General features: G+C 41.0%; 1 protein-coding gene across 1 annotated transcript; it reads left to right on the top strand.

The window, feature by feature from the left end:
- The first annotated feature begins 9,956 nt into the window (after positions 1-9,956).
- On the top strand, positions 9,957-13,968 carry lingo3b (leucine rich repeat and Ig domain containing 3b). Its single transcript, XM_014995867.2, has 3 exons — positions 9,957-10,543; positions 10,710-11,453; positions 11,570-13,968. Exons 1-3 carry the CDS (start codon positions 9,989-9,991, stop codon positions 12,137-12,139), a joined length of 1,869 nt encoding a protein of 622 aa, XP_014851353.1. The 5' UTR covers positions 9,957-9,988; the 3' UTR covers positions 12,140-13,968.
- The last annotated feature ends 2,279 nt before the right edge of the window (positions 13,969-16,247 follow it).

Below are 16,247 nucleotides of genomic sequence, written 5' to 3' on the forward strand. Positions count from 1 at the left end.
TTCATCAGATCCTCTGTCACGTTTCATTTTGTGTATTGCGCTTTATTTGGCTTGATCTTGTTTTGTCCTGAGACCGCCCTCTGCACGAGGGGACTCGGGCTCATCCAAGTGCTTACTTTTTTTTTTACATTAAGCCTTTTAGCACACGTGGAACACGTAGCGTGTGTGCCGGTGTGGTTGTTCGTTACTCTAATGGCAAAAATATTGTATGGATTAGCCGTGTGAGCGCCTTCTGCTGCGCTGGGTGAAACAGATACAGATTAAAGCTATCAGTGTGGCAGGATTATCCAGTCTGACTCCCTGCTGTGCCTGAAGCCCCTTGCTGAGGTTTTAGTGTCAGCGAAGTTCAAAGTGAAGAAGTGACACATATTCATGGATGCGCACACCCACACACACAGAGAAGAAACGACCTTTTGGACTAATCTTCCCCATCTAACCCACTTACCATTGTCTACTTTCTGCCTACACACCGACCCAGACAGCTCATGTCTGAATCCAGGGACATTTATAGTGTGGGCACAACAGTGTGAACCTCTTTCACCGTTTAAATTATTTATAGCATTGTAGCTGCAAATGGTTTTAAGGTTAGTTTGAAACGTTCTGCGAGGTTTGGAGGACGTTCTTTGGTAAATAAGCTGCACATATGTTTCTATTTATGTTATTGTGTCTTAGAATTTTTTTTTGTTTGTTTTTTTTTTTAATCACTGTTTGTTTCAGCTCTGCTGCGTGCATCGTTCTTTCTCTGTGACTGTCAGGAACTGCATTCGTTGCACCGTGTATGTTTGGTTTCAGCTGGATTCTTGGCTGATTTTGATCCGGTTGAAAGCCGAGGCCAGATCTCGGCATCAGCAGTTTGTGGGGGAAAACGACACATAAGAAATAAAAAAAGATAAATCTTTGAAGTCTGAAAAATTTCACCTAGTTGCAAAGGAAGGGGAACAGTGGCTTGCTTTGAGTCGGAACGCTTCTTTTGTCTTGTGAAGCACATCCTCTCTGTTGCAAAGGTATTTCCCAACGAGACTGCAAGAGGTGTTCGGCAAAGTGCGTGTCGCTCATCTCTCACTGTACTGGAGTTTCACGTTGTTGACACTGTGTGTGAGCTTTGAAACTGACAAAGTCGATGTGGTAGCTTGCATCCTCAGCTCAACAGCCTGTCTACTAAGTGTACATGCAAACTGTGAGAGTTGAAGTGTGACCATGTGCGGGAGCAACAATGTTACTGCGATTGAAAGACAGGAGGCGCTCAACCCCCCCCAGGCAAATTAGAGGCCATATATAGGCATGCCAAAAATTTGAATTATGTCTGAATAAACTTCATTAATAGGTTCATTAGTAACTCTACAGTTCTTAGAAGCACATGTTATCTTGCTCGTTTCATCGATTAGTGGTGCACTGCAGAGATACTGCAAGGTCTTTGTGTAGGAACAAGAAGAAAACTATTTCTTTAAGCCATAAGCCATGTGGGCAACATAACAAACATGTGGAAGAATGTCCGGTAAGTTGAGGCTTGCACAAAACATATGTAGTGGAAACTATACCAAGTCCCTCTGGGAAGCTGTGATGTGGCAATCACAACTTTTTCCTTAAATTTGACCAATCACCTTAATGTTTTCTGTATTTCCTTCTTTCCTGATCAATATTTGCAATTTCGACCAATCCTCTTAAGCCCCCTTCTAATTTAGCTTCCCGTTTTACGTCTCCTTGAAGCCAAACATGCAAGACGGAAGCATGTGTGACACTAAACAGTATTGTTTGCCTTTTTACTTTTTCCTTTATTAACTTAAAATGATGCCCGCGGTCCAGACAGTCTCGATCCAGTCTGACAGAACATGAGTTGTTTTGCAAAGAAGAATCTGCAAAAGAAAATTTGGGGGGGTCCATACAGTGAAAAGATAGTTTAATTTGCTGTGAAATGTTGTTCTGCAAAGTACCGAGACATGAAGGTGGGGAACTAAAGACAAACCCATTCCCCAATTTTTTAATTTTATTTTGCTATTTCTTATAAAATATTATTAAAACATGTTGCAGTTTGTGGTTGTAATATGACAAAAGTAGAAAAAGCTAATAGGGTACAGCTGCAAGGCGCTGCAACAGGAGTCCAACATCACACTGGGTTTCCACCACTGCTGAAACAAGTCCCTTTATTTTGTGTAAAACTGCTCTTATATTGAATTGGAATAATTGAAGATCAACCTTTTAACAGTTCTCATATTATTTGAAACTTCTTGTTCGCCTGTTTAATCCCAAGTTACAATTTCCCCTGTTAATTATTTCACGTTTTCTGTGGACACTATTAAAACTTTTTCTCCAAAATTCCTGAAAACAAACAAGCTGTTCCCTGCAGCAGTAGTTTGACTTTAAATTGGGCCATGTGCTGTCAGTAGAACATTACCGCCGTATTCAAGAAAAAAGGTTTGTGGGTTTTTTTTGTTGTTTTTTTTTTGTTTGGCTTCTATCAGATGAAGGTCATACAAAGCAGCATGTCAGTCTTAATCATTTTGCTCTTACTGCATCAGTGACTCAGATTCCTTACAACAGGAAGACTGAGCTGCTACAGTACGATTTCATCATGGGCATCTTCTCTCTGTGAAAAGCATCTCATCACTAAATGCAACCTACTAAAATAAGGGTCACATCGGTTGTAGTCACTTTGCCGCAGTGGCTTCCACCATGAAAGCAAATCATCTTTTAAAGCCAGGCCATGTGTGTCTGGTGAGTTTTCTCTAGTCTTGAAGACCGAATTTTTGCTGCCATGCCCTGCTACAGTCGGGGGTTTTCGTTGCGTTGCTGTAAGAATCCAGAACCAAGTGATTTTCTTTGTGGTCAGCCATTACTTTTAAAGTTGTGCCATGGCAGGTTTTTTTCTTAGCTTGTGATTGAGGGTTTGGGTTTGGTTTTGTTTCATCTGTGATTCATAATATCTTCTATGGTCCAGCACAACGACAACATTGTTCTGTTTGCTATTAGATCACTGTATAACTGCTGAATGTACAATGGAAATCAGATACTTTTATGCGCTCAACAGAAAGACAAGCAAGTATTTTTTTGGCCCCTCACTTTTTGACCTCAAATCAATGTAAACATTTCCTGTTCTTGGTCAGTTGTGGGTTGCCAACGTTGATTTTCTTAGTGCATTTTTGAATTTCTGTCAAATTTAGAAGGTTTCAAGTATTTCCTGCAGACCAAAACACCTGACATTATCCACAAGCTGCTCACAGTGATCCTGGTGGAAGTGAATCAGGGTGAACACAGACAAATTCACAAACACTGGCTCTGTTGTTCTTCAGAAAGTTTGTGTCTAATTTGGTGTAACTGAGGTTATATCAAATCACTCATCATTCTTTCCCAAGTTTTAACTTCTCGGCTTATATCTCGAGATGTTGCTTTAGCGTTTCCAAATAATCTTTTTCCTTATGACCCTGTGATCCCATCTGGTTTTATGAGGGGTGCGTTTTGATTTAAATTCTCACTTGTCCGTGTCAGGACTCATTGTGAATGATGACACGCTCACGCCACAAGATCTCGTGCTTTTGTTCCCGGGGTTGACTCACAAATTTTGCACCAAAACATAGTAATTTAGGAGAACCTGTCAGATAGATTTATGTTCCCTTGTAGTTTATACTTGCCTCTGTATAGTTGAAATGCTGTAAGGTAATTTACAATATCAAAAGCTTCCAAAGTCAGGACATCCTCATTTGGCCTTCCCCACAATAATCTGAATACAAAGGAAAAAATGACTGGGTTTTAACAAGTAGAAATGCTTTTGATAATCCCAACACATTTGAAACATAAAGTCTTTATTTTGATTTAAAACCAAACGGGAAGATCAAACATTATGGGGTTTTATACAATATATCTGGTTTTAAATTTAGATCTGTACCTTGTTGTTGTTGTTTTGTTTTTTTTAACACAGATGTTTGTCCGTTTCATCCTGCCTTGCACCTCCACAGTGCTGCTAAGCCATATTCCACACTTGACTTGGGCTTAAAGGCAGTGACTAAGCACATATTCAATATAGGACTTACAGCCACTTAGCAATGGAAAGTACAAACTGTCAGCTTTTCTTGCGAAATGTAAAAACCTGTCAAGTTTGCAACAATGTAAAGCATTCTGTAATAACCTGCTGACTGCTTGGCTGCTCAAAACTTCATGTTGCGTTTATGCCTCCGTGTGAATCGCACAGTATTTGTACGAGACTGCCAAAGGCAGACAGATAAAACTCAGGAAGTGGTTCCAACAAAAAAAAACCCAACAAAACAGGTATTTGGTTGGTCAAATATAATACTCTCCAACTATTTGACTGACATGTAGTACATACAGAACAATGTGATGTTTTTAATCCAGGTAGCAGGTGCAACAGCTGTTGTGCAAAACATCTGCCAGTGTTTTCACCTGTGCAGGGTGCTTGATGTATACGTGGAGTGGCAGGAATCTTACTGCACACATCTGCTCATTAGGTCAGCTAACTAAAATTGAGTTATTTTTAGATTTGGGGCTGATTTGCCTTACATTTCTTATGCCTTCCTCCTGCACAGCTGGCTCATGGCAGACTGTGCCTTCATCTCTGTCTGGATGGCTGTTAGATTTGCCCCTGATGCAGCTTTAACATCTGGCCCACGGTAATTTGCAGCTTGCAGCACAGATACGAAGGCTTCCAGTGTGTCTGTTGCTCAGGTGCAGGATCAGAGATGAAAGGTTAATGCTTTGAAGATGGATGAGAATGTTTTCTTTTATTGCACTTTCACTCATAAGTTTAGAAAGTACTTTCCAATTAAATGATTAAAATATAGTTAGATGATCATTTGACTATTTTGCAACATCATGCTTTCATGTGCAATGACCAAATATTGTGTATTTTTTTTACTTTGAAGATAATTATGAGAATATACGACAAAAAATTATCGTTCCAGCTCGTTATCTTTCACATGAAGATTTTTTTTTTTTTTAAATAAGATGTGATTTCAGTCAGTGCCAGTTGACGAACATGAAGCAGGATTTCATGAAATATGCTGAAATTTATTTATTTTATTTTTTTATATTTTTGGGCGTAAAAGGCAGACATAAGATAACAAAACAGCGACAGTAGATTCTGCAGTAAGTCGACAAAATATCATTTCATACTCTAAGCAGAGACCACTCAGTAAGAAGGTCTTGTTTAAAACCTAATTGAAATTATAAAAAAAAAAAAAAAACACAGGACTGTTCCAGAGTCCTGCAAAATAGTCACTTGAAAGGAAGGTGAGGAATGAGAACAGAAGATGAAAATATTACAGGTTTTACTCTTAAAGAAACCAAGAATCTGCGTAGAGTGACGACTAGGAGAAAGACTTCACTATTTGCTTGGAGAACAAGAGTAAATGTGTACCTTTTTACGTGTCTGTTCGGTAGATGATGGACAGACGCCCCCAGCTCTGTGTGTGTACGTGCGTGTGTGTGTGTGTGTGTGTGTGGAAGCAAAAAGGAAGGTTCAGGATCACTTCCTGTTCTTGAGTCAAGCATTGAGGACGTTGTCTGCCTTGACAGTGTCAGCTCACTGATTCATGCCGTGGCTCTGCTGCTGACCCGTAGGATGACTGTCAGGGGGGGCGGACTGTGAAGACAGGTTGCATCTATCAAATGGCCAAAGAGCAGAGAGGGTGCATGCACACACACACACAAACACAAACGCACACACACACCTTTTATGCTCAGATCGGCTGTTAGATTAAAGTCACTGAAAAGCAAAGTGTGCAAAATTGATTATCCCATGGCAATGTAATGCTTTGCATGTCACTGGGCCATCTTTAGCTGCAGTAAAAAAAAAAAGGATTTAGTTTCATGTTTAGCGTTAATCAGGTCAGTAAAACTGAATTCAAAATGTTTAAATGCTGCAGTGATGCTCACTGGTCAGGAAGTGTTTGCACCAGGCTTGTAGCAAAAAAAATTTAGCAAGCTGAAAATTTGCAAAACAACAGAGAATATGCTCATGATAACCTTAAACCAGAGCTGTCACAGCATGTTAATTTGTTGATTAAGCTGTTTGAGAGGTCTTCATGCAAGGTTGTGAATGATTCACACATTAAAGCAATATTTGTCATGTTTTATGCCAACAGTCTGTGCTATTGATATTTTTCTTCTATCACCCACTCTGGATGATAGACCTTGGTAGGTTTCTGTTCTGTTTGTTTTTTTTTTTTTGTTTTTTTTTCAGTGCATGATGGATGATAACAATTGTAGCAATTCAAAATCAAAAAAGAGGGAAATAAACTCAAAAACAAACCCATGGTAATAACACACCATTTAAACCCCATATTAACATGTAGAACATTAAGTTTGCAGCTAACGTTGACACCACCACTTTTTATTTTCCCTAATGGTTTACTTTGCAGCAAAAATTTCTTAAAATTGATTGTTTTTCTCTGTTTTTGAGAACAACCTGTCTTTTCTATCAGTTATTAACTCTTTGAACTGACACTTGAAACCAGCAACAACAAAAAAAGTGGGGATAAAAACATGAAATAACTCAAGTATTTTTGCCAACTGCATTGAACAGACACCAATATGAATGTGCAAACCGATTTTCCAATTCTTTATTTTCAAAAATGTGGCATATCAATTGACAACAAAGTTTTTGTAAGTTGACCACAAAGGTGACATGAAAATCTTTAAGATCTTTGAATGACGCGTGAGTATATTCCGTTTCCCCCCTTTGACTTTTGAAATAGTCTCTACCTGCTCCCGTTGAATGAGTTAAATTAATCATTTAAATTACTGAATTTCCTCCAAGCCAGTGAGAGTAAGTACATTTAATTTTACTCGCAAATATTTCAAGATAATTGCTTAGACGCCGTTTGTGTCTCGAGCCTACTAAGCCCCACAACAAATAAAAGAAAATGATGAAGGCATTAGAGTGGATGAGAGGAAAAAGATGCAAATCCAAGACGATAGCCGGCATGCAGGATGCCATTGCAGGATTCTTGTTGCATTAGGACAAACAGGAACAAACTAGAAATGCACCTCAAAGAACTCCAGGGTAAATAACAACAACAACAAAAAATCTGAACAAGCAGTAGATAATGATAAATGCGTGGCAGGTTCACTCGCTGATCAATGTGAGTCAAGCGAAAGGCAGAAACAAAATGATACTAACCAGGGAACATTAAATGGAAACCTTTAGCAGTATAAAGCAATCAGTGTTTGAGATAATGGAACGCAGACAAACACGAGAGATGAACACAAAATCTAACATCGACTAACAAAACCGAAAACTAAAACATGGGAAACATCCACCCTGATTTATGGTCAGACTCTTGGTAATATTTAGCAACAGCAAAAATACACTTTCTTGGCAAACTGGGGACTCCATCCCCTTCAGCAAAACTCACGCCGAAGCAACACCTCCTGTGTTACTTAAAAGAGCTGTTCTTTAATTACCAAAATGACACATTAAAGTTAAAACATTTGAGGAAAAAAACTGTGATAGCACAAGAAGAACAGTTACAATTCTGACTAAAGACTAAAAATAATAAAATATATAAACAGACAAACAGCTATTCCCATCCTGAATACACAGTATGTAACTTAATTTGAATCCATAAAATGGAAAAAACAATGGATTCATACTTACCTTTACATGTGGATTGATGCTACATATGTACAAAAAGTAACTTAAATGAATTAAACTGAGCAGTATTTAGACAATTAGATGATTAAAGTGCTTTTATTTGAAATAAAAATACGATAATTTATTCTTACAGATTAAATGAAATTCAGTTTATTTATATTCAGCCACTTTACATCAAATGCACAAAGAAGTCAATTCAATCGACTCAAACAGTTGCTAAAATAATGTAACATACTATTCATTACAGTGATATTAATGTTATTCAAAACGTTAATTGCCCTTTTGATGTGAAAACAGACAAGTGTGTTACACGTCTTCGCCTTTCTACTCTGAACAACTACGACTATAACAAGATGACTGACTCATTTAAAGGACTTTAAACTGGGGGAACAATAGAACAAAAAAAAAAAACATCTGTGATTTCAAAGTCATAACTTGTTAAAGCCTTGATAGCTTAACGTCGGCAACCAGTGAATGCTCCTCTTTGTGAAACACTTGCCCCAATTCTTTTTAGTTTCTCTGTTTTTTTTCGGGTTTTTTTGTACACAGTTGTTAGTTTTTCAGATCTGTCTGTTTGTCTCCTGAGCCCCGTCCCACTGAGACAATGAGGTTTGCTGCTCAGTTGTTGCGGTCATGGTGAGTTGCAGCCGACTGGCAGCACAAGCCAGAGCTGCAGATGAGAAGTGGGTCAGTTTGTGCAACAGTCTGCACAGAGGACTCGCTGTGTCTGAGTTTTGTCTCCAAATGAAAGAAAAGCTTGTGCCAGATTTCTATCAGATTCTCCAGAATAGGGATGTGAAAAGAAAGCGGTTCTTTCAGCGGCATCTGAAAAAAAAAAAAAGAAAACGAGGGACTTATCCCGCCACACGGAGACCAGATTTTTGTGTGAGCAAGTGTGAAAAATGTGAGAGAAATGTGTGCACACAATTTATATGGCATCGTGTAAATTTGGTTTAAATCTGGTTTTATCTTCACTGATGCCATTAATGCCGCCGCTACGAAACCATTTGATATAATTAGGGATTCAATAAGCTTTTTTTCTGAAGCTAAGGTGTGGGGGAAGAAGGAACTCAAAGCAAAGCCTGCAGCGTCTGGAGAAGCTAGCAACTTTTGCTTCTTTTAACTGCCTGGCTTATGCCTTGGACGCTGCCCATTCAGCACAAACTAACCTATGTATTATTCATCTACTTGGCTCTTTCTCCCTCAAAAGCCAGCATCAGAGAGCATTTTACACATGATCTTCCTTCATTATGATGAAATATTCCTTCTCATTTCCTCTCTGAAAAATAAATTAGCAAGCTAATCGTTGAGAGTTTAATGTGTAGCCCTGCAGGAGGACAGTTTGTGTTTGGAAGGAAACAAGTTTTTTTTTTTCTTCTCCTTCACGCTGTACTTATGCTTTGGAGTTAGCCCGCCTAACTGAGACATGTTGAAGATCCGATGCCAGGTGCTCTTTGACAGTTTCCATGTTGAAAACAGTAAGTGGGAGTAATTAACGGTTGCCTAAAAGAGTGTTAAAGGACAAGTGACTCATCTTATCTTTGTGCTGGGAGGACTAAAATGATTTAATTCTTAGCCAACAAACTGCCAAACCTACGCAACCATCCATCAGCCTTATCAGACACTTTATATGATTTTACACTGATGTCTTTCTCAACCTCGTTTCAGAGCACTGGCGCGCAGAGCTTGAAGGCGCAACTTGCCTGTTGAGAATCTCATCATGTGCATATGTGGGGTGATAATAAATGCATTGTGTTTGTCAAAAATGGAGCAGACGGTCTCAGCGCTGCAAGGAAGACAGAGTAGATGCAAGGCACACGATTTCAGCTGGAGCAACAATCTCCCTCTCACATGGCTCTCGGCGTCCCAGTTTCCAAGCAGCAGCCTCCAATAAATTAGTGAAAAAACAAATTATCTTAAACATCTTAGAGCCATCAGTGTAACTATGATGGGATCTCACTGGATGTAGTGTAACGTTGGGTCAGTATGTGGCCCATAGCTCTAGTTGCTTTGCCATAAAGTAGATTATTAACATCCTGTGTGGATATACTTTTTTTTTTCTCCACAGTATTCACATTTTAGATTAACAAAATGGCAAAATGTGTATCTTTTTCTTTCACTTCACAATTAGGCACTACTTTGTGCTCTTCGTCACAGAATGTTGCAGTAAAAAACATTTATGTCTGTGTTTGTAACGTGACAACATGCCAAGCTGCTGAAGCACTATTTTATGGCACTGTAGCGCATTACTTTCTTTCTTTCACAATTACCTGTGGTGGATTTCTTCTCACACATTTTCCCTACTATTCTGTCTCTCCTCTTTATTGCAGGTGTCTGGCGCACTGACCCTGCCTGTATCAGGCGAGGAGTCAGAGGACCAGCGCCATGACTGACTCTCCTGGTCCTGCTGGTCGTGCCTTAGTGCCATGGCCGAGGGTGTGGAAATGGGTTCTGGCTTCCTCGCTGGTCTCTGTCATAGCTTTGACTTTGCCAGAGAGCAGTAAGGCCTGTCCTCCACGATGCGAGTGTTCAGCTCAGCTGAGGTCTGTGTCGTGTCAGCGGCGGCGGCTCACAAACGTCCCAGAAGGCATTCCAACCGAGACGCGGGTCTTGGACCTCAGCAAGAACCGCCTCCGTTGGGTACAGTCGGGTGATCTGGCACCGTACCCCCGGCTGGAGGAAGTGGACCTTAGTGAAAACCTCATTGCCACATTAGAGCCAAATGCCTTTGCCGCTCTTCAGAATCTTAAAGTCCTAAAGTTACGGGGGAATCAGCTGAAGTTAGTACCTATGGGGGCATTTGCCAAGCTGGGCAATCTCACCAGCCTGGATCTAAGTGAGAATAAGATGGTGATTTTATTGGACTACACCTTCCAAGATATGAGGAATCTTAAACAGCTGGAAGTTGGAGACAATGATCTGGTTTATATTTCCCACAAGGTAAGCTTTCCTGACAGTGCAACAAAAATGCTAACAAATTTGCCTGAGTGCCTCCTTTCTGATTTTGTTTTTGCTCTCGTACTACCCTATGTACAAAAAAAAAACGTTCTTGTCTTTGTGTATGTTTTGAAATGACTATTCTCCAACCCCATGTTTCTCGCCACAGGCATTCTCTGGACTTCTGGGACTAGAAGATCTCACAATAGAGCGTTGCAACCTCACATCCATCTCTGGCCAGACGCTGTCCTACCTCCACAGCCTGGTCACTCTTCGCCTTCGACACCTAAGCATCACTGCCCTGGAGGATCAAAACTTTCGCAAGTTGAATAATTTGCGGGGTCTGGATATCGATCACTGGCCATACCTTGAGTATATCTCTCCACTTAGTTTTCAGGGCCTTGATCTTCACTGGCTCTTCATCACCAACACCAACATCACTACTGTCCCTTCTAATTCATTCAAGAACCTGGTGCACCTCACCCATCTCAACTTGTCCTACAATCCCATCACCACACTAGAGCCTTGGGCCTTCAAGGACTTGCTGAGGCTAAAGGAGCTCATCATGGTAAGCACTGGGTTGCTGACGGTGGAGCCTCATGCCCTTGGAGGTCTCAGACAGATTCGAGTACTCAACTTCTCCTCCAACGACCTGCAGACTCTGGAAGAGGGGTCCTTCCACTCTGTTAACAGTCTGGAGACCCTCAGAGTGGATGGGAATCCCTTGTTGTGCGACTGCCGTCTGTTGTGGATCCTGCAAAGACGCAAGACCCTCAACTTTGACGGCAGAGTGCCAGTCTGTGCAGGCCCGGTGGAGGTGCAAGGAGTCAGCCTCAGCGCCTTCTCTGACTCTGCTCTCTTCGATCACTTTACATGCCAGAAACCTAAGATCCGCAACCGTAAGATGCAACAGGTAATCTTTTGAAGAAGCTAAAACGTCCTCTAATGTTTGTGAGATGTTAATGTTTCATACTGCATATGCTGAATTTTTTATGTATAGTCAATCGTGTGCTCTACCACCTCTCTTAGGTGGTTGCTCGGGAAGGCCAGCCAGTGAGCTTTGTATGTCGAGCTGACGGAGATCCTACACCTGCCATCATCTGGATCTCACCACTGCGTAGACGAATCACAGCAAAGAGTTCAGGTCGCATCACTGTTCTCCCTAGTGGTACTCTGGAGATCCGCTATGCTCAGCTCACTGACAGCGGGACGTACATCTGCATTGCCTCAAACGCTGGAGGCAATGACACCTACTTTGCCACTCTCACAGTAAGAGGCCAGCCACTAGACTCTGCCTCCGCCTTCTTTCTTAACCGCTCTCTGTACAGCGGGGAGTACTTCAACGACACAAATCTAAACAGCACACGGGTTTTCCTCAAGTTCACCTTGGACCTGACCACCATTTTGGTCTCAACAGCCATGGGTTGCATCACGTTTCTCGGAGTTGTTCTCTTCTGCTTCCTGTTGTTGTTTGTGTGGAGCCGTGGACGCGGCCAGCGCAGGAACAACTTCACAGTGGAGTACTCGTTCCGGAAATCTGAACCCACCACGGGGAGCTCTACAGGAGGGACCAGGAAGTTTAACATGAAAATGATATGAAACAACGCAGCCAGGGGTCCCTCAGGGGAGGCATGAGCACGTCCCAAAGACGTGTTTGACACATTCAAACACACACAGCCACTAACTCACAAAGAAGTTTGAGACCACACAACATTAGCTTGTGTCTATTTCTCTGCTCCAAATTGGGTGGTCACCTCAAAACTAGAGTTGTGATTTAATTTGACCTATGCTTGAAATGTAAATTACTTTGATGTCTCCACTTCACAGTGGTTTTCTTTAGATTGTGGTGTTGAATGCTACTGTACATAACAGTAGTGGAGTTTAATTAATCGGTTATGCTTGACAATAATGGTGTCGTAAGAAATAGACATCAGTGATAAGTTATATTTGCAACACGAACAGCACTTTCTTGGTTATTTCAACAAATAAAAAGAAAAGGCTAGAAATTGGTAAAGAATGTCCTGGAGGCCACCGATTTAAGCGTTCATTTGATCTTTACTTCTTTGTGAGATTCTGCCCAAACATGAGCTGTGTGAGTTTGGGACGAGTGTACCGGTCAAGAGGTGCTGCGGTTGCCTGTGACTCAGACAATTAAAAATTATGAACACCAAACACAGGCCACCACAGGAACCAAATGAACCAATGCAAGAGAGAGCAAATGGTCCAGGCTGACAGGAACAGAGGGTAAACAGAGAAGTACGAGCGAGAATACATAAGCCTTTTTGACTTGTGTTTCGCTCCCCTACACAAACCCCTGAACTCTGGTCTCTGCTGCATTGGTGGCCACCCTAACCTTCCTGGTGCTGCCCGGGGGGAGCAGCCTGGAGAGTTGGGTCTTATTCAGAGGCAGAGACAGGACACGTAGTTTCACAAGACAAACACTTCTCCAAATTGGGGATGACACACAGTAGATAACATATTGCACCTTTTCTCAGGAAGAGCGAAGTAACAAACCAACAGAAAAAAGATTTCATTGAACACATTTATTTGCTAATTGTAACATTCCAGCAATACTGCATGTATAGCCATATAGCCAATACTGGAAATTTGTGACTGAAGAAACAAAGCCATAATTTGTGTAGGTTGAATTTTTATATAGCGTGTGCATGATTTAGTCGTATAATTATCACTACTGCCATTTTACAAGCGGTCCTGGTGTTCACGAGATTATCCGGTGTCGCTGAGCTTGCAGTACGTTCCACAGAATAACACAAACAAACACAAAGGAACAACAGTCATAGTTGCACAAGAGCAAACAAACCCGACATGGCACACACAAGCACAAGTCTATAATTGTGATGCTGACTTCTCTTTCTGTCTCTGAAACGGCCGGTGCATGAATGTCTCTGCCCCCCTAGCCCAGTGCATCCCCCCCTTCACACCCCACCCCCACACACCCCCACTGGGTCCTCCTTTGGGAGGGGTCCCTGGCTGGAGACTGAGGATTAAAATGTAAATGAAGTTGTGTTCACCCTACCCACACCATGTGCATCGTATAGTGGAGAGTAGTACTGTGGTCTCAATGGCAAAAAAATAACAAAAGGTTTTATTTTTGGGATTTTGTTTTCAAGTGTTACGTTGCATATTTGTTTGTCCCTTATTTTTATTCTGTTCAGTCGTTGTTGTCTGAGCTTCTGAATGTTCACTGTGTTAAAGCACATCATCCACCATGAGACGTTATTCTGTTCTCAACACCTCACAAAGTGATCTAAATGGAACCTGTGAACAAAATATAAACTGCTCAGAAACTTGAGTTAATATAAACTGATGGTTTTTGATGATGGCCAAACAAACAAACAAAACAGTAGTTCTGATAACTCCTGAGTAAGAGGTGTTAAACTCAAGACATTGAGGATCTGTAATTTGCATGTTTTAGATGCGTCTGTGCTTCAACACATTTGAATCAAATAATTATGCTGATAGTAGAATGTTGCAGAACTCGACTGCATCAATTCAGCCGTTTAATTGTGTTGGTCCAGGAAGACATTAGAAAGTTGCAGAACGTCTGCACTGATGGCCTGGAGTCCAACACCCAGGAAGTAAACCATAAAGTTTATGTTGTTCATTATTTTAACAAGCAAAATTGTTTTGCTCGGGTGAAAAGCTCAGTGTCCACCGAGCTTTCTTTCAAGCTGAACAATAATATGCATCGTTCAGTCGCATGCAATCACCATTCATGCTATCTTCCATGTTCATCAGAAATTAAACCAACTGAGTTGAGCACATTCTGGGCGAAGATATGAACCCCAGTGGGATTTGATAGTACTGATTTGATTATAGCCACAGATCCCAAAATTAAAATCTCAGAATGGTGTCTTACATAATCAGTCAGAAAACCAGGAAAATGTCATTTAGTTTTCAGTAACCAGGCTAAATGCTGTTCACAACACAAGCCAAAACCAAACTATTTCTCAATATTTTCAACTGGCTTAATGAAACACAGAAATGTTATAAGTGTAAACGAGCAGTTTATTCCAGTCTGTTTCCCTTTTAAATCAGACTTGAACTCAAGTGGATGAATTGGGCCCTTCAGCTTAGTCACAAAATTAGGACTTTTCCAGCTTTAACCTATACAAATTAAAGGCACCAAAAATACAGAGCTCAGGTGTCTGTGCCGGTTGCCACAGGTATTTAACTTCACTCCTATTTTACCGGTTAGCAGTAATGGTCATTTGTCTCATGGGTGGATAATTTACACCTCTTCTATGGTGCCTTACTTTTACCACTTTCAGTAGATGTAATATTGGCTTCAAAAATTTGTATGCTACTTCTGTGACTTTCATTGCAAAAAAAACATCTAATTTGGTCAGTAAATAAATAATAGATTCAACCAAGTCGATTATTATTGCTAGGATTAGCTTGTTAATAAATAGCATCCTACTTGTCTAAGTAATAAACAGAATGTTTTTTGAGAAAAGGTTTTAAAAATGGTTAACATACAAAATACACTGATAGTTGAAAATTGTGTTCTAGTGACAAAAAGACATGAAACGGTTTTGAATCAAAATCTCAGCGTTAGCTTCAAAAACAAAAAAGTTCTCATATCCAACACAATCTGGGCTCTCAGATTGTCTCCGGTCAATTTTTGAACGGGCCAATCAGCGAACAGAAAGAGAATCGTGAACGATGACGTCAATTTTCTGCGCTAATCAACACTGGCAGCCACTTCTTTCGGACGAGCGCTTCTTTCTCTTCGCAGTGGAGGACGGTTGTTTACAGTGCAGGCAATTTCCGGTAAGTGGCGTCGAACTTGCGCATTTCATTCGTCACGAGCAAACAGTAATTGGGTAAAATTTAAAACCTCGACACAGTCCACGCCTCCAGGAAGCGTTCGGTTCTGAACAGCTCAGAGTCCAGATCCTTTGTACGAAGCAAAGTGTTAGTACAAGGGAGTGGTTCCCTGGTGGTTGCTGTGGTGAGCGCAAAATGTCGGGTTTTTTTTTTTCTATTTCTGGAAGCCATGCAGTGGAAAAGTTACAAGTCAGTGATCAAAAGAAAGACCCTCTTTATTAGAACAAATTCATGGTTTGGGTATAATTTGCTGCAGGAGAGAGAACTCTCTTGTTCCTTTAAGATGATTTATGCAAACTCCATTTTTGTCCCTTGTCAGGGATGATGAAACCACAGCTTCTTTGTCAAGATGAATAACTAAACAGCTGTTAAAAGATTCATGAGACAAAATGAGAACGGATGGCAAAACTGGCCTGATTTCTACCGCTACTGTTAACTGCAGCCATTTCGGCTGCTGTGGTGTTGAGAACAGGATGTTGCCTCCATGGATGTCACTTCTCCCTAAGCCATCCCTCTGGTGTTTCCATTTTCTGGTATTTCTCAGTGGAAATTAGGTTTAGAAGACAGTCAGAATGTCTGTAGTGATTGTCGATGGTGTTATTGTGTAAACATCATGCAGAATTGTAAGTGTAGATGAGTGTTTCATTTGTTTCCTTCTCTTGCCTCTAACCCCTTTCTCCCCAGGTCATCTGCCCCTTTTCTTTCTGTCGTCTTCTTAGCATTTCCGATCTCTGTTGTCCCTGTTCACAGTATTAGGCCGGAGTATGGTTGTGTGGTAGTAGATGCGTGTCCTGTGTGGTTGGTGAGTCGGTGTTGTAATGTAATGATTCGTCGCTACTCGTGATGCCACCAAACA

This window comes from Poecilia mexicana, unplaced genomic scaffold (genome assembly GCF_051168715.1).
Source record: "Poecilia mexicana isolate PSO_F unplaced genomic scaffold, ASM5116871v1 scaffold_17, whole genome shotgun sequence".
Taxonomy (NCBI): domain Eukaryota; kingdom Metazoa; phylum Chordata; class Actinopteri; order Cyprinodontiformes; family Poeciliidae; genus Poecilia; species Poecilia mexicana.